Raw genomic sequence first — 19,296 nt, 5'->3', positions numbered from 1 at the left:
AAAAGGACAGAACTGCCCCGTAGTTTCCACATGCATAAAGTGGATATAACTACTTTCAGTTTCCTAGGATTAAATGAGATGATGCATACAAAATGTTGTGATTTGGGCCTGTCCAACCATATGGATTCAATAACCCAAAAGTGATAGCTTGTTAGCCTTTGAATATATAAATTTAGTGGTAAATAGAAGAGAATTTAGGACTGGAGATGAAAGTTTAGGAGTCGTGTATGTAGCTTGATTTAAACATTATAAAACAGCAGGCAGAAAGTTAAGATTCATTTTAAGAGGGATAAAAGTAGGGTTCCATGGCTTCCTAAAATCTACAAAGTCAAGAATAAGGAAATATGGCTAGGCAACAGTTCATAAGAAAAAGGCAAGAAATTCCCAACTCTGAAGAGCCTGAGGGGACAGTCAAAATAGGTACACTCAGTGTTGTCTGTTTTTTGACAAATTTACTTTAACTTACTCTCTCTGCCACTTTGCCCCAAACCTTCCTCCCTGTGGTTTTCCCAGACAATTTGCAGCTGAATTTTAGGTAGTTTAGGTCACCCTGATGTAATCATTTCAAAATAATTTTTCCTTGTTTAGTGATACTGTGTTAGATAAGAGGTATGGGAAGCCTTGTGTTGGTTTTTTGTATGGTCACCCCCACACACACACCCAGTAGAACTTTCCCCTCATGGTTTTTTCTGAAGCAGTGCTCTAGAACAGTCTCACCTGGGCTCGGTCCACTGACCCCCTGAAAGTGCATGTGAAAGTGTGTGTGTGTGTGTGTGTGCACTAATTTCTCTGAGAAAAGGGGTGTTGATATTCCTTAAATTTCCAAAGAGGTGTATCTATAAGAAGATTGAGTGACTTAAACCAGCCTCTTCTTAGGTGAGGCAGATCCCTGTTTTCTGTTTTTGTACTGCATGTCTTTCAGCTGCCTTTAAAATCCAAACTGAGGTATGATGAATTGTTCACCAAAGACCAGGTTTTGGGGACCTTCCCTAAGCTCCCTGCTTGGACCGGGTGCCCTTTTTCGGTGATCTCAGCATGCTTTCTGCTCACTTCTGTCAAAGCAGTTCTTCCAATCTATGAGACGGGTCCATTTATGGGACTATTTTCCATTATTAGATTTAAAAGGAGGGCCTGTGTTGTATTAATTTTTTTGTATTCCAGACATTCAGCATTATACTAGATATGTAGTGTGCTGTGATGTGCTTAGTTGCCCAGTCGTGTCCAACTCTTTACAACCCCATGGACTGTAGCCCTCCAGGCTCCTCTCCTGGGGGTTCTCCAGGCAGGAATACTGGAGTGGGTTGCCATGCCCTCCTCCAGGGGATCCTCCCAACCCAGGGATTGAATCCAGGTCTCCTGCATTGCAGGCGAATTCTTTACCATCTGAGCCACCAGGGAAACTCAGATGCTCAAAAATGGTCTCGACCTGAACCATTTACAATAAGCCAACATATTCTTCTTTCCCTCCCAAGCAACCAAGATTTTAAGCACTTAACCTGAGCCAGGTATTCCAATAGGCATTAGGAAAACAGTTAAGCTCCCTGCATGGAGTGTATGTGCTGTGTCCAGAGGGGACGTGACTTTTGCCAACCCCAGAGATGCTGCATGGAACCATATGCATGTATCATAGTGCTGACTTTTCAAAAACTCTGCCTTTAATAACAGATATCAGTTATATGCACATATTCTGATATCTTCATCACTGAAAACAAAAATGAAAATGCTTTTTCTAGTCTTCCTTAAAACCATCTATTAAAATGTCTCTCCAGAATCCTTTCTTTTCGAGTAATGTTAATGTTCTGCCTCTAAAAATAAAAAATGCAGATTGAAGAAACTGTTAAAGTAGTGTCAGTATTTAGGACAATGTTCTGCACCTAAAAGTGTTTTTTACTTTGCTTTATTCTTTAAAATTCAATAGGAAAAATTCATGATTCAGAAAATAAATAAAGCCAAACCTTTCTATCTGGTTCATTAGGGTGTCCTTTTCAGCTTGTACATATTTTAAGTTCCATGGATTTGAGTTTATGTCAAACTACATTTGTAGTTTTCCAACTTTTATTTAAAAGCAAGAACATTCTTTCTTTAAGCCTAAATAAAATCAAGCAGAGCAGTTTGTTGAAAGAAAGAGAACTAGACATAAGGAGTGCCAAGTTCAAAGTGCTGTCTCTGTTTTAAAGTTCTTTACACTTAGAGTTCATGACTAAGGAGCATAGCAATAGTGTTTCAAAATATGTGCTGTGTCTCCCCCACCTGGACACTCTGATTTAGTAGGGATGACCTAATGTTCCATAGTAAAGGCATCTATAGTTTTAAACAACTATACTAACCTAGGAGACAAACCTAGACAGCATATTAGAAAGCAAAAACATCACTTTGCTTACAAAAGTCTGTATAGTCAAAGCTGTGGTTTTTTCAGTAGTCATATACAGATGTGAGAGTTGGACCATAAAGAAGGTTGAACGCCGAAGAATTGATGCTTTCAAACTGTGGTGCTGGAGAAGACTCTTGAGGGTCCCTTGGACTGCAAGGAAATCAGATCAGTCAATCCTAAATGAAATCAACCCTGAATATTCATTGGAAGGACTGATGCTGAAGCTGAACCTCTAGTATTTTGGTCACCTGATACAAAGAGCTGACTCATTGGAAAAGACCCTGATGCTGGAAAAGATTGAATGAAGGCAGGAGGAGAAAGGAGCAACAAAGGATGAGACTTTTGGATGGTATCATTGACTCAATGGACATGAGTTTGAGCAAACTCTTGGAGATAGTGAAGGACAGAGAAGCATGGCATGATGCAGGCCACGAGGCTGCAAAGAGTAAGACACAACTGACCAACTGAACAACAACCTAGGAGAAGCCTTCTTTCATGTGGTCTTTGAAGTGCAAAAAGTTAATGTATTACTTATACCTCAAAATATCTACACTGTTTAGAGGGAATATGCCTTTCTGGATTCATGAGTTGAGCTTCAGAGATTAAAAAAAAAACAAAACTGTTTGCATCTCAGTCACTGTTCCTACTGCCTGAGTCACTTCCACCAGATATCCTCATTACTCCGTCTAGTGTTTATTGTCCGTCTCCAGCCTCTAAAATGTAGGCTTCATTTGGGTGGGCATTTTTGTCTATTTTGTTCACTGATGGGTCACATGCTCTAGGAGAGTGCCAGGCGTGTTGTAGGCAGACATTAAATATTTGTTGAGTAACTGCTATTAGTGAGGTCATTCAGATATGTTGTTGGTTAAAAAGACTTCTTGGACTGCTCTGGAAACCTAAGCTCTTCCATCTGTAGTGCTTTCTGTAAGAGAGTGGTTCCCATTGCCCCAAACCAGATGTGTAAGTGGAAATGTGTAACACTACTATACAGCAGAGTTGGTTGTTTCCTGATGGACTGTAACTTTATTTTCATAACAGGATGTGATATGGTCTGACTTTGGGTTTCCTGGAAGAAATGGACAGGAGAGTACATTGTGGATCGGCTCCCTGGGGGCCCATACACCCTGTCATCTGGACACCTATGGTTGCAACTTAGTATTCCAGGTACAAGGAAGGTAATGCATATGTGCATAGGCATGCAGGAGGGAGAGAGAGAGATAAATGTATGTGTGCGTGTGTGTGTGTTTGTGTCTTTGTGTGTTGCACAGGAAAAGCAGTGACTATTGGGTAGGCAGCAGGACTCCCTGCTCCATTCTATCAGCCTGTCTCATGACCAGGGCAAATCTCTTAATCTCTGGTTCAGTCTCCTCCTTTGTGAAATAAGGGGAGCAGTATATATGGTGGTTTCTGTGTGCTGTGCCTCTCAGCCATGATCAGGATTGTTCTTAGAAAGCTCATCCAGAACTTCCAGGCATCCACTCCCAGTTCAGCTAGGCAGTTGTCTGCTTAGCTGGCTCCTTCTTCCACTTCTTTGAAAATAAAATTAGACTGATAAGGTCTTTCCAGCTCTGACATTCTAAACGTATTCTCCAAATGAGTCCAGGGGAAGGGAGCAGCTTTATCATCTCTAAGGCAAAATAAGACTTTATACTTCCTAGTTTAAGAAGAGCAGTCAGCTATCTTGAAAGGACAAGATAGCCCTACTGTAACTGCCAGGGGTCACTGGAGGGCTTAAGGACTTGTCTCAGAACTTGGTTCTTTTCTCTCTCTACTTCCCCATCTGTGGATTTCTGTATGTGTCTCTTCCCTTTTCACTTCTCCCTTCTTTGCCTCAGGTCCTCCCTCTGTTGGCTCCAAATATTGGTGTGTCTAATGTTTTGTGAGTTAAGATTTATCACTTCCATTTTCCAAAAAAAATAAATTTTAAAGTGACGAAACCATTTTACAGTTTTCTCTTTTTGCACATCCCTATATTATACTACTTTTTATTGTGTGGCATCATTTGTGCATTTCTCTTCCTTAATGAATCAATTTAACAAATGTTTAACTTAAGAAATTCACAGTCCAAACAGGGAGAAGTCTGAAAATTTAACTTGATGGACAGAACCCTGACAGGTTACTCTGGATAAGATAAGAATACAGAGATTTGAAAGAGTGGAGGTTATTCTAGGTAGCTCTAGCTATAGGAATGGAAACAGCTTATGAGGAGACTGACTTTGATTTGAGAATTATCTTACAAAGCAGATCTTGTCCCTGCAAAGGGGCTACTTAGGACATCCTTAGATACCCACTAGTTGCTACCCTACCTCCACCAGGTGTCTGCAGAGGAGATTCCAGAACTGAGTGAGAGATGGGCCAGGTGACCCCTGAGGTGGCTCCTGTATTCCTTTATTGGATTGAATGAAAATGGGTGAAAACCGGCACTTCGCTGCTGCCTTCTTACATCTTTTGTCTCAAGTCTACAATACTAACTTGTATCTTTTTTTTTTTTCCATTAGGAAAAGATGGCATCTCTTTCCTCCTGAAGATACTCCTTTCCTTTATCCAACTAGAATCCCTTATGAAGAATCCAGTGTGTTCAGTAAAATCAATGTTGTCAATCCTGATTTAAAACGTTTTCCTCAGTTCCGGAAAGCTCGAAGACATATGGTCACTCTGAGCCCAGGACAGGTAAAGTGGGAGCTTTAAAACACTGGTGACCTGTCACTGGACACCCCAGCTATAACTTCTTTCAAGTCCTATGTCACGTGCGTCCCCACCAGTACAAATGACGACAGTGGTCCCTTCCCTGCTGCTCTGCTATTGGATGCCAGCTTCTCCAGCTGTAGGCTTCACACAGTCCCAGCTTCACAGGTCATGGAAGGGAAATGAGAGGAGGGTGCATGGCTCCTCCTGGTGGTGAAGAGGAGAATGGACTATGGACGAAGATCCAGGAGCTCAGTCATTTTTGTTTAGGTTAAGAGGAGGTGTCAAGGCATGAGTACTTGAGCACTTCTGAAACATTTATTTACAGTTAATATCTGTCCAACTACGTTAGAATCCAGGCACACAAACACAGGTTCAAGTGTATCCAGTTAGTGGGCCAACAACGGCAGATTGAACTAAGAATGATTTAGGGATTTAAGGGGTTTTTTTATTTTTTATTTTTTTTTAATTTTATTTTATTTTTAAACTTTACAATATTGTATTGGTTTTGCCAAATATCAAAATGAATCTGCCACAGGTATACATGTGCTCCCCATCCTGAACCCTCGTCCCTCCTCCCTCCCCACACCATCCCTCTGGGTCGTCCCAGTGCACCAGCCCCAAGCATCCAGTATCGTGCATCGAACCTGGACTGGCGACTCGTTTCATATATGATATTATACGTACTTCAATGCCATTCTCCCATATCATCCCACCCTCTCCCTCTCCCACAGAGTCCAAAAGACTGTTCTATACATCAGTGTCTCTTTTGCTGTCTCGTACACAGGGTTATTGTTACCATCTTTCTAAATTCCATATATATGCGTTAGTATACTGTATTGGTGTTTTTCTTTCTGGCTTACTTCACTCTGTATAATAGAAGTATAGTTGATTTACAATATTGTGTTAGTTTCAGATGTATAGCACAGTGATTCAGTTATATATTTTTTCAGGTTATATTCCATTATAATTTATTACAAGATATTGAATATAGTTCTCTGTACTATACAGTAAATCCCTGTTGCCTGTATATTCTGTGTGCAGTAGTTTGTGTCTGTTAATCCCCTGCTCCTAAATTACCCCTTCCCCCATAACGAGACGTGATACCCATAAGCTTGTTTTCTATGTCTGGGAGTCTGTTTCTGTTCTGTATATAGATTTGTTTATCATTTTGTAGAGTCCACATGTAAGTGATATCATATATTTGTTGAGAATGATTTGCTTTTAAGCAAGAATGGATGCTGCTTTTGTGACTGACTGTCTCTGAAATATCTCCAAAGGTTTGGTGCTTAGTGCTTCTACCCAGTGGGGAAAATCAGCTCTACAACACTGGCATTTACGGTCAGATATTTTATTAACATTTACTGGGTTTTCTTAGTCTCTTAAGGAGATTTTATTCCCTTGGTTATCCCTCTTACCTGCCTGTGTTCCTTCCTTTGCCCCCTTCTCACTGGCTGTTGCTGCCTCCTTTACACTCGAGTGCTCCAGCTCACACAGTCTGACTGTTTCCTCGTCTTGTCAGCAGTCACTCCCCATTCACCTATCCCCCCAGACCCTGACAGCCACTTCTCTGTTTTCTTTCTTTATAGATTTACCTATTCTGGACGTCTCATATAAGTGCAGTTGTGCAATCTGTGGTCTTTTATGTCTGGCTCCTTTCACATAGCATAATCTCCTCAAGGTTCATCCACACTGTAGAATGTTATTGGCTCTTCATTCTTTTTTTGGATGAATATGTTCCATTACAAATAGCTGAGGGAAGAAGAGAAGCTAAAGGCAAAGGAGAAAGGAAAGCTATACCCACTTGAATGCAGAGTTCCAAACAATAGTAAGGAGAGATAAGAAAGCCTTCCTCAGTGATCAATGCAAAGTAATAGAGGAAAACAATAGAATGGGGAAGACTAGAGATCTCTTCAGGAAAATTAGAGATACCAAGGGAACACTTCATGCAAAGATGGGCACAATGAAGGACAGAAATGGTATGGACCTAACAGAAGCAGAAGATATTAAGAAGGGGTGGCAAGAATACACAGAAGAACTGTACAAAAAAGATCTTCATGACCCAGATAACGACGATGGTGTGATCATTCACCTACAGCCAGACATCCTGGAATGCAAAGTCAAGTGGGCCTTAGGAAGCATCACTACGAACAAAGCTAGTGGAGGTGATGAATTCTAGTTGAGCTCTTTCAAATCCTAAAAGATGATGCTGTGAAAGTGCTGCAGTCAATATGCCAACAGATTTGGAAAACTCAGCAATGGCCACAGGACTGGAAAAGGTCAGTTTTCATTCCAATCCCAAAGAAAGGCAATGCCAAAGAATGTTGAAACTACCGCACAATTGTACTCATCTCAGATGCTAGCACGGGGCTTCCCTGGTGGCTCAGAGGTTAAAGCATCTGTCTGCAATGTGGGAGACTGGGGTTCAATCCCTGGGTCGGAAAGATCCCCTGGAGAAGGAAATGGCAACCCACTCCAGTATTTTTGCCTGGAGAATCCCATGGACGGAGGAGCCTGGTAGGCTACAGTCCATGGGGTCTCAAAGAGTTAGACATGACTGAGCGACTTCACTTTCACTTCACTTTCAGATGCTAGCAAAGTAATGCTCAAATTTCTCCAAGCCAGGTTTCAGCAGTACAAACCATGAACTTCCAGATGTTCAAGCTGGATTTAGAAACGGCAGAGGAACCAGAGATCAAGTTGCCAACATCCATTGGATCATCGAAAAAGCAAGAGATCCAGAAAAACATCTACCTCTGCTTTATTGATTACGCTAAAGCCTTTGACTGTGTCGATTACAACTAACTGGAAAGTTCTTCAAGAGAGGAGAATACCAGACCACCTTACCTGCCTCCTGAGCAATCTGTACGCAGGTCAAGAAGCAACAGTTAGAACTGGACATGAAACAACAGACTGGTTCCAAATCAGGAAAGGAGTATGTCAAGGCTGTATATTGTCACCCTGCTTATTTAACTTATATGCAGAGTGCATCATGCAAAATGCTGGGCTGGATGAAGCACAAGCTGAAATCAAACCTCATATACGCAGATGATACCACCCTTATGGCGGAAAGTGAGGAGGCACTGAAGAGCCTCTTGATGAAAGTGAAAGAGGAGAGTGAAAAAGTTGGCTTAAAACTCAACTTTCAAAAAACTAAGATCATGGCCTCTGGTCCCATCACTTGGTGGCAAATAAATGGGGAAACAATGACAGACTTGGGCTCCAGAGTCACTGCAGATGGTGACTGCAGCCATGAAATTAAAAGACACTCTTGGAAGAAAAGCTATGACCAATCTAGATAGCATATTAAAAAGCAGAGACATTTCTTTTCCGATGAAGGTCCATGTAGTCAGAGAATGGTTTTTCCAGTAGTCATGTATGGATGTGAGAGTTGGATCATAAAGAAAGCTGAGCACCAAAGAATTGATGCTTTTGAACTGTGGTGTTGGAGAAGACTCTTGAGAGTCCCTTGGACTGCAAGGAGATCCAACCAGTCAATCCTAAAGGAAATCAGTCCTAAATAGTCATTGGAAGGACTGATGCTGAAGCTGAAACTCCAATACTTTGGCCACCTGATGTGAATAACTGACTCATTTGAAAAGACCCTGATGCTGGGAAAGATTGAAGGCAGGAGGAGAAGGGGACAATAAAGGATGAGATGGTTGGATGGCATCACCGACTCAGTGGACATGAGTTTGAGCAAGCTCCAGGAGTTTGTGATGGACGGGGAAGCCTGGAGTGCTGCAGTCCATGGGGTCGCAAAGAGTCGGACACGACTAAGCAACTGAACTGCCTGTTGTTCCATTATGTGAATATACATTTTATTTATCCATTAAACACCTGATGGGTATTTGGGTTGTTTCCACTTTTTTGGTTATTATGATAATACTGTTATAAATATTTGTGTACAAGGTTTTGTAAGAACATATATTTTCAGTTCTCTTGAGTATTTATGTAGGAGTGGAATTGCTGGGTCATATGTTAATTCTGTGTTTTAACTTTTGGGGGAATTGCCAAACTGTTTTCCATAGCAGCTGCACCATTTTACATTCCCACCAGCAATCTATGTGGGTTCTAATTGCTTTACATCCTCTCCAACACTTGTTATCTTCCTTTATTATTATTACTATTATTATATTACTACAACTGTAGCCATTTTAGTGGGTGTGAAGTGGCTGCTAATTCTTTTTTTTTCTTCTACTTTAATAGCCAAATTCAATGAGTATTTCTGTCCATTGTATCAGTTTTTCACATCATTCTCTTTCCTGAATCCACCATAAACTGGCCCCCCTCCTACCTCTGTACTGAAAGTAAACTCTGTGATAGGAGATTCGAGGCCTCCTAATGACTAAAGCCAGTGGCTGTAGTGGCCATTTTCAGTGCCTGATTCTCCTGAAAGGAGCGCTCTTCCCATCTCCACCTTGTCTGTAGCAAGTGCTACCATTTTCTAAATCCAAACCCAAAAGTTTCTACTCTACTTGGCCTTTCACAGACTCTTATAGTGAGTCTGGACAAATACAGTCCTTCTTGGCTCTGCCCATTGCTTTCGTTTGCTATTCCTTCTTATTTAAATCTAAACATTTACTAAGTGGACCATTGCAGGACTCTCTTGTCCTTCCAGACTTTCCCATAATGTCACTATTTTAACCGTCCACTTACTCAGAACTTCTCAGGAACTTGTAATGCCTACAGGATATAAAATCCAGATTCTTTATTCTGAATTCAGGGCCCTCCACTGGCCCTAACCTGATTCTCCTACTTTATTCCCCAGTATTCCTTCTGCAGTGGTAAAACCGGCCTGCTTGCTGTCCCTCGACAGTCCGGCCTCCCTTGCCCATATCCCCCTCCTGGCACGTCCTCGTTCTCTCCCAGTCGTGGCTCAGATCACACTTCCTTCATCCAGGTTGCCCCTGACCTCCCTAGTTTGTGCCTGCTTCTCTCACCTCTGAACTTCTCTACCACCAGTGTCCACTCCTCTGATTTACCCTTATATAATGCCTCTGTTCTATATATTATTTTTTCATTGGCTAGATTTTATACTGTGAGAAGTCAGAAACTATGTCCTGTATTTTTATGTATGCCCTTTCTCAGAACTCATACAATTCTTATGTGATGGAAAGGAGGAAGAGTTACAATCTCAGAATCCTTTACCAAGATTTGGATGCAGACAAAGACGGTCCAGCATAAAGGAGAGCAGAGACTGGAGAAGCTGGTAATATCCTTTGTGAAAAAGTGAAAGTGTTAGTCGCTCAGTCGTGTCCAACTCCTTGTGACCTCATGGACTTGTAGCCCACCAGGCTCTTCTGTCCGTGGAATTCTCCAGGCAAGAATACTGGAGTGGGTTGCCATTCTCTTCTCCAGGGGATCTTCCCATCTGAGCCACCAGGGAAGCCAATATCCTTTATAGAACATGCAAACTTGTTAATTTTTTTTTAAAGGAATAAACAGATTATGGGAGCTTTTTCTTACTTTTCCCTTTCCTATTACAATATTGCTCTAAATTCATTTGAATTTTTTTTCCTAGCAGCTTCAATTTAGATCTGATTCTGACATAAAAGTAAAATGTCTTGGTTTTGTGCTAACCATTTTTTGTTTGGTTTTCAGGTTCTGTTTGTTCCCAGACACTGGTGGCATTATGTGGAATCCATTGATCCTGTCACTGTCAGTATAAACTCATGGATTGAGCTGGTATTTTCCTTTTCTAACAAATGTCATCTCCTTGCTTTTAAGATACACAGTGCCTGTCTTTATAACTTGATGATTAATTTTAACCAACACTCCCGTGCTACCTTGTTTGCTGTGCTATGGGTTATGGATTCTGTGCTCTGTTGGTGGGTGGTGAGGTTGGAAATAGGGTTTTTGTGACACGCTGTCCTCTTTCTTCTCGGGGCACAGTGCGCCCTGAGGTTGGTGTGCCGGGCCTGCTCCCTTGACTGTTAGGAGAACTGTGTTGGGCCTGGCTGAACCTGCCACACACGTCCCATGGTGCTAGTCCCATCCCACACCATCTGGGCTGGAAATATCTGCTTCTTGGCTCAGCGTCCTCATTACTAATTGCACAATTCACAGTCCTGAGTTACACATCTTTTCAGAGCAGTCTTTCAGTGCTGGGTTTTATCATTTTATTTCTGCCAAAGGCTTTTTCCCTCCAATATGCTATGCTTAATCCTGGTTGCCTGTTCCACTTGACAATTAGAATGGCTACCATTATGGTTCAAGTCTGTCTCTCCCACCTGAAGCATTGTTGCATCTGCACATGCTTTAACCAGAGACTTTGATCGCAGCCATGGCTGGCGTCTTTCATTTAGCATAATGTTTTTAAGAATCATCCGTGGAGTAGTGTGTATTAGTACTTCATTCCTTTTTTTATATAGCTAAAAAGTATTGTTTAGACATACATACCACATTTTGTTTATCCACTAATCAGTGATGGACCTTTGAATTGTGTTTACTTTTGGCTCTTATGAATAATGCTACTGCTGTCATTTACGTACGTGGTTTTGTGTGGATGTATGTTTCCATTTCTTTCGGTATATACCTGGGTGTGGAGTTGCTGGATCATATGGACATCAGCCGGGCAGGCCAGCAGGCTGGAAATTCAGATGAGTTCAAGTTGCGGTCTAGAGTCCAGAATCTGTAAGACAGGCTTGCAGGCTGTATGTAAACTGGCTTAGGATTTCTGTTGCAGTCTTGAGGCAGAATTTTTTCTTCTCCAAGAAACCTTAAATTTTGCTCTTAAAGCCTTCAACTGATCAGATGAGGTCCACCTGCATTATTGAGGATAATCTGCTTTTACTTAAAGTCAGCTGATTATAAATGTTAATCACATCTATGAAATATCTTCACAGTGACATCTAGAATAGTGTTTGACTAGACAATTGGTCACCATAGCCTACCCAAGTTGACTCATAAAATTAACCATCTGGTAACCCTAGATTTAATTTTCTGAGGAATTGCCAGAAATTGCTATTTTCCAAGCAGTGCACCATTTACATTCCCCCAACAAAGTATGAAGATTCTGATTTCTCCACATCCTTATGAACATTTGTTATCTGTATTTTTTATTATAGCCATCCTAGGAGAAGTGGTATCTCATCTTGAGGATTTGCTTTTTTTTTTAATTTAATATTATGTTTCTAATATTCATCTGTGTTTCTAATATTCATCTCTGTTGTCACATGTAGCTGGTCATTCATTTTCACTGTAGTATAATAATATCCTCTAGTGTTAATGTACCAGTTTATTGATTCATTTTTCTGTTGATGTCTAATTGGGTTGCTTTTAGTTTTTTTGCTTTTATAAATAGAATATTCTTGTGTACATGTGCAAGAGTTTCTCCAGAGAATGTGTATATATCTAGAAGTGGAATTGCCATCTGTAGGGTGCACAGTACTCAAGTTTATAATATAATGCCTGCATATTTTCAAAATGTCTGTCAGCATACATTCCCGCCATCAATGTATAAGATTCCTGTCAATTATTTGACATTTCTCCATCATTTGGAATTATCAGACCCTCTTTTGCCAGTCTCACGGGTTTCTTGATTTGCATTTCCCTGATTATTAATGAGGCTAAGCTTATTTTCATGTGTTTATTACTCATATAATTGTTCTTTTTTTGACATGTTTGTCTTCGTGGCTTTTGCCCATTAAAAAAAAAAAATGGGTCATTTGTCTTACTGATGTGTGCAGATTCTTTATATATTTTGCAATCAGTTATATATGTTACAGACATCTGGCTTCTTTATTTCCTTTATGGTGTCTTTTGATGAACAAAAGTTACTAATTTTAATGTAGTTTATCATGATTGCCATAGTTTATACTTATTGTATCTTAAGATACAATAGATAGATAGATATTTAGCCTTCTCACTCTTGTGGCCAAGAATGTTGTTGTTGTTCAGTCACCAAGTCGTGTCCGACTCTTCACAACCCCATGGACTATAGCACACCAAGCTTCCCTGTCCCTCACCATCTCCTGGAGATTGCCCAGTTTTATGTCCATTGCATCAGTGATGCCATCCAACCAAGAATGTTTATTAAAATTTTTTTCCCATTCCTCAAAAAATTAGCTTGTCAAAATAATCCTCTATTGGGATTATTCATTTTCATGTGATACTTTTTAAAAGAAACTTTAAACATGTCAGAGACTGGAAAATGCTGAAGAAAATATCACAGGTGATTCATACTTAAGGCCTATTTCTTACAGAAAGGACCCATACTTAAATTTAGTTGGCGAAATATTCTGCAACTCTTTCTAGGTGGCAGAAGATAGTTAACACGTAAGAATCGTGGTCTGCCAACAGCATATTCATTCCTTTAGTAACAAAGCTTATGTTGATGAAAGAACAAAACACGCAGTTAAGAGACTCCTCTGTTTTAAGCAGTGAGACCCAGAGACAAATGAAACACTGTGTCTTCTTTTTTAACCTTGACCTAGGAAGAGGACCACCAAACCCGGGTAGAAGAGGCAATCACCCGCATGCTTGTGTGTGCCCTGAAAACTGCAGAGAATCCACACAACACCAGAGCTTGGTTAAACCCAACTGAGGTAGGTCTCTTCCACTTTTCATCATGGCAGTTACTATCCTGTGACAAACCAACTCTGACAAGAACGCTTGTTTTCCAATTTATGTAAGTATGTATAACCATTTTAAGGAGTTTTTCTTTTTCCCTAGCTTGAGGAAACATCCCATGAAATCAATTGTCACTACTTAAATGGGGCCATCTCTGCTTTTTTTAATCATTATGGAACATCTGAAGTAGTAGAAACCCAAGCACAGAGAACCAACAGAGAGTACACGATAAAGGAGGAGTTAAACATGCACAGCCACATGGGGGTAGAACAAGCTGGTGGCCACAACTTAAGCTCAGAAACAGTGAAACAGGAGGCAGCAAGTCCTTTGGGCCTTGATCTGGTACCTGTCACACCAAGTTCCGAAGAACCATCCTCAGAAAGAGGAGGCATATTTGAAAACGATGGTGAAGACTTTGTCAGCAAAAATGGAAAATCCTTTGGAAAGAGGCAGCGAATGATGAGTGAGAGTGAGAATGCAGTTGTGGAACAGATTGCTTCAGATAGGACTGTGGCCGTTTCCCAAACATTTGTTTCTACAGATGACTTGCTGGACTGCTTGGTGAATCCACAGGTAACCAGGATAGTGGCACAACTTCTGATTCAAGGAAGAAGTACGTGATTCTAATAGAAAATGATTTTCTAAATACTGTTTTAAGAATATCTTTAAAATAATGTAGTTTTTAAATAAAAGATGAACCAGCAAAAGTTCAGTTTGCACATGCTTAAAATGTACTGTTCTCACCTAATTAAATTTTAGTCTTTTGCCACCTTCTGGCATACACATTGCTCTTTGGACAGCCTGGCTTTTTGTTATTTGTATGCCTCTTTCCTCAGTGCCTTTGCCTTGCCTCTCCCATCTCATACCTTCAGCCTGTCTCAAACACAAGCTCCTGGTGTTCTCAACAGGAAGTGGTCTCTGCATCAGCCTCAAGCAGGGGTCAGCCTGCTGCTTGTTTTTGTAAATAAAGTTGTATTGAAACACGGCCATACCATTCATTTACATATTGTCTGTGGTGGCTTTAGGGTTACAGTCACAGAGCTGAGTCGTGACAAAGGCAGTATGACTTACAAAGCTGGAAATATTCACTGGAACTCCTTATAGAAAAAGTTTGCTAACTTTTTAATGGATCAAAGGCATCCATTGGGTGAATTCTATATTTTGTTACTTTTGGCAGGGGGAGGGATTGCAGTTGCTCATTTCAATAGGTATTTTTGACTCTATGTAGTAAGGTGATGTGGGACAATTTGTGATTGTACTAGGTTGCCAACCTCTTAATTCAAATGCAGGGTGAATTCTCGCCTTGATCTGAAGTGACCACACTTCTCACGTGTGTAGGATTCTCACTGGTTAACCCCTGTGCTCCAGAGTAGAGTACCCATCAGGAGAAAAGTAGGTGGGGCCTCTTTGTGGAAGGAGCTGGGACAACTAAGGACAACAGCCCTGCAATAAAAATGACCAAATGCTGCTGACTCCTGAAGCTAACAGAAAGCTTGTTTCGTCAACTTAATCCCACTCTCATTACATTTGCAAGATGTGGGGATAATTACTATCGTTACTGTTCAAGTACGAATTTAAAAACCAGATTGATCTCAGTAACCATTCATAAAAAACACATAGAAAAGATATACAAAGTCACCTTTTAAGAAGATTGACTATTGGTCTCATCCTTCTCACTTTTCAAACTGAGGGTATCAATAAATCCCAAGAGAGTGCTGGCTTTCTGGGAGAAAGGAGGAAGGGAGGTGAGCATGCCCAAGAAAAGAATGGTCTGAAAAAAGATCCTTCTGTAGGGTCTTTGGCCCATTTTTCTTATGTACATGTTTCAATGCTATTCTCTCAAATCATCCCACCCTCACCTTCTCCCACAGAGTCCAAAAGACTGTTCTGTACATCTGTGTCTCTTTTCCTATCTTTCATATAGGGTCATCATTATCATCTTTCTAAATTCCATATATATGCGTTAGTATACTGTATTGGTGTTTTTCTTTCTGACTTACTTCACTGTGTATAATAGGCTCCAGTTTCATCCACCTCATCTCTTTAATGGCTGAGTAATATTCCATTGTGTATACGTACCACAGCTTTCTTATACATTTGTCTGCTGATGGACATCTAGGTTGCTTCCATATCCTGGCTATTATAAATAGTGCTGCGATGAACATTGGGGTACACGTGTCTCTTTTCCGTTTTGGTTTCCTCAGTGTGTATGCTCAGCAGTGGGATTGCTGGGTCATATGGCAGTTCTATTTCCAGTTTTTTAAGGAATCTCCACACTGTTCTCCACAGTGGCTGTACTAGTTTGCATTCCCACCAACAGTGTAAGAGGGTTCCCTTTTCTCCACACCCTCTCCAGCATTTATTGCTTGTAGACTTTTGGATAGCAGCCATTCTAACTGGCGTGAAATGGTACCTCATTGTGGTTTTGATTTGCATTTCTCTGATAATGAGTGATGTTGAGCATCTTTTCATTTGTTTGTTAGCCATCTGTATGTCTTCTTTGGAGAAATGTCTGTTTAGTTCTTTGGCCCATTTTTTGATTGGGTTATTTTTCTGGAATTGAGCTGCAGGAGTTGCTTGTATATTTTTGAGATTAATTCTTTGTCAGTTGCTTCATTTGCTATTATTTTCTCCCATTCTGAAGGCTGTCTTTTCACCTTGCTTATAGTTTTTTTCATTGTGCAAAAGCTTTTAAGTTTAATTAGGTCCAATTTGTTTAATTTTGCTTTTATTTCCATTACTCTGGGAGGTGGGTCATAGAGGATCCTGCTGTGATTTATGTCGGAGAGTGTTTTGCCTATGTTTTCCTCTAGGAGTTTTATAGTTTCTGGTCTTACATTTAGATCTTTAATCCATTTTGAGTTTATTTTTGTGTATGGTGTTAGAAAGTGTTCTAGTTTCATTCTTTTACAAGTGGTTGACCAGTTTTCCCAGCACCACTTGTTAAAGAGACTGTCTTTTCTCCATTGTATATTCTTGCCTCCTTTGTCAAAGATAAGGTGTCCATAGGTGCGTGGATTTATCTCTGGGCTTTCTATTTTGTTCCATTGATCTATATTTCTGTCTTTGTGCCAGTACCATACTGTCGTAATGACTGTAGCCTTGTAGTAGAGCCTGAAGTCAGGCAGGTTGATTGCTCCAGGTCCATCTGGAGGATGCACTCACCACTATCTCACACTGTATATTTACCTAATTATTTGATTGTTGTCTGTCTTCCTACAACTAGAATGTCACTGCATTAGAGTTTGGTTTTGATTATTGTGTATTTGCAGAGCCTTGATCAGTGCACAGCATATGGTAGGTGCTCCTTAAATATTTGAGTAGATTGTTTTTAAAGGAGGCTTTCCTGGTGGCTCAGACAGTAAAGAATTTGCCTGCAGTGTGGGGAGACATGGGATTGATCCCTGGGTTGGAAAGATCCCCTGGAGAAGGGAATGGCAACCCACTCCAGTATCCTTGCCTGGAGAATCCCATGGACAGAGAAGCCTGGTGGGCTATAGTACATGGGGTCACACACGACCGAGCGACTAATACTTTAAAAAGGAGACCTTGTTGACCGATACTGCATCAAAATCATTGGGGCAGAGGATGTTGTGGCTAAGTATAAGATGTCTGTTTTCTGTAGCACGACATGCATGCTCATTCACTCAGTCATGTCCAGCTATACTGGAGTGGGTCGCCATTCCCTTCTCCAGGGGATCTTCCCAACCCAGGGACCAAACCCATGTCTCCTTGGTCTCCCACATTTGCAGGTGGATTCTTTACCACTAAGCTGCCTGGGAAGCCCCATCTATAGTAGATATATCCCTATTGCAGAAATAGACATGTCCTGGTCTTCAGATCCCTTTTTTTTAACACCTCCCTACACTGAGAGCTCCCCCACACCCTCCTTCACTCAAAATTCCCTCACCCCTTCCCTCACGGGCTTCCCAGGTGGTTCAGTGATAATCCGCCTGCCAGTGCAGGAGACGTAAGAGACACAAGTTCAACTTCTGGGTTGGGAAGATCCCCTGGAATAGGAAATGGAAACCCATTCCAGTATTCTTACCTGGAGAACTCCATGGACAGAGGAACCTGGCAGGGTACAGTTGATGGAGTTGCAGAGAATCAACACAACTGAGCACGCATGCACCCCTCCCTCACCCAGAATTCCCACATAGCCTTCTTCACGGAGATTTGCCTCACCCCCTCCCTCCCAAATATTTTGCTATCTTTGCTACTTCTTTGAGCATTGTTTTTCAAGTTGTAGATCGTGACCCATTATTGTTCAGTCACTAAGTCATGTCTGACTCTTTGTGACTCCATGGATGACCCATTAGCAAGTCATAAAATCAATTTGGTGAGTGAGACCAGGATTTTTTTTAATGAAAGAGTACATAATTTCAGTGAATTTGGTAGTCAATGTATTTTGTGAAACTGTCCAGCGAGCATTTTTTTCAGGGTAAGTATATTTCATAATATTTTCAGTTATATCTGTATGTATACTAGGCCTGACATAAAATGTACTTCTTAGTGTATGTTGGGGTCGGAAAAGTTTGAAAGCTGTTCTGAGTCAACGTACTGAATTCTGTTAAAGGTCTTTGGCATGCAGAGACCTGGGTAGAGAGTTAAGACATTGATGTGAATGGATTCTAAATGTAAATGGGTGTTGGGAGATAATATCTTAATTTTATAGAGATAGAGATTATGACACAGAAAGAGATCCTGGCTATCTGCAAATTGGGATTATAAGAGGGAGAAAAGATAATTGAAAGGGGGAGGTTGTCAGCCACCAAGTAGGGGTCCATTTCATCCTATATTTCCCAGATAAGCATGCCCAAATGAGTGAAATCAATTATTAAATAAATACTTTGATTCTCCAGGCAGGAATACTGAAGTGCGTTGCCATGCCCTTCTCCAGGGGATCTTCCCGACCCAGAGATTGAAACCGCATCTCTTACATCACCTGCATTGGCGGGTGGGTTCTTTACCACTAGTGCCACCTGGGAAGCCCCATCCAGAGGTTAGGGGGTTGAAGTTGTTACACCTAAAGTTACAGTATCCAGGTATTAGCAGGGTGGCCTATCTGGTAGGCACAATGGCTGGGGCCCCTGAGCTTTTAAGGTCTACAAAAATGTTTTAGTTTCTTTAAAAAAAAAAAAAAAAAAAAGAATCCAACTTCGATATATTCATGGTTATACCAATGCAGTAGCAACTTTTCCTGGAGTAAGGGGCCCACAAAGGTAAAGGTGCCTAAGACCCATGAAAGTCCTAAACAGCTCTGAATATGCGGGGTATCAGAATCATTTGAGGGGCTTACTGAGGATGCAGATATCTGGGTACCATTCTATAGAGCTATAGAATCTGACTCCTTTGGGATGGGCCAGAATTTGCAGTCCCAGCAAGCACCTCAGGTGCTTCAAATAGCAAAAAAGTTTAAGAATCTCTGGCCCTGGAGTAGACCACCGAGACCTAACACAGGCTCAAAGTGGGCTTGTTTTAGCAGGGGCTACTGCTAAATAGCTCCTTACTAAAATATTAGCTCTCCTTACTAAATAGCAGTAGCTATTTCCAGAATTTAGCTACTGCTAAATACTGAAGGGCAAATCTGCCCTTCAGATTTGCTGAGCTAAAGCTGTACTGTGCCCTTCCTGCACCTTTCAGTTGAATGTTATTAATACTCTGAG

At 41.0% G+C, this 19,296-nt stretch overlaps 2 protein-coding genes across 5 annotated transcripts in view; one reads left to right on the top strand and one right to left on the bottom strand.

The window, feature by feature from the left end:
* HSPBAP1 (HSPB1 associated protein 1) overlaps window positions 1-14,617 on the top strand; it is a 57,240-nt gene extending 42,623 nt beyond the window's left edge. For all 4 annotated transcript variants that reach the window (XM_070370157.1, XM_070370150.1, XM_005893413.3 and 1 more), the window contains 5 exons: window positions 3,410-3,546; window positions 4,870-5,041; window positions 10,661-10,744; window positions 13,495-13,605; window positions 13,733-14,617. In XM_070370157.1, the coding sequence (XP_070226258.1) occupies window positions 3,410-3,546; window positions 4,870-5,041; window positions 10,661-10,744; window positions 13,495-13,605; window positions 13,733-14,251 (1,023 nt within the window). In that variant the 3' untranslated portion in view covers window positions 14,252-14,617. The remainder of the gene's footprint in view (window positions 1-3,409; window positions 3,547-4,869; window positions 5,042-10,660; window positions 10,745-13,494; window positions 13,606-13,732) is intronic.
* The window catches only part of PARP14 (poly(ADP-ribose) polymerase family member 14), a 56,660-nt gene continuing 48,122 nt past the window's right edge, over window positions 10,759-19,296 (bottom strand). The window contains exon 17 of the mRNA XM_070370138.1: window positions 10,759-11,823. Within this exon, the coding sequence (XP_070226239.1) occupies window positions 11,801-11,823 (23 nt within the window). The 3' untranslated portion in view covers window positions 10,759-11,800. The remainder of the gene's footprint in view (window positions 11,824-19,296) is intronic.

This window comes from Bos mutus, chromosome 1 (genome assembly GCF_027580195.1).
Source record: "Bos mutus isolate GX-2022 chromosome 1, NWIPB_WYAK_1.1, whole genome shotgun sequence".
Classification (NCBI taxonomy): Eukaryota; Metazoa; Chordata; class Mammalia; order Artiodactyla; family Bovidae; genus Bos; species Bos mutus.
The sequence above is the reverse complement of the archived record's forward strand: the minus strand, read 5'-3'. Positions and strand labels throughout refer to the sequence as shown.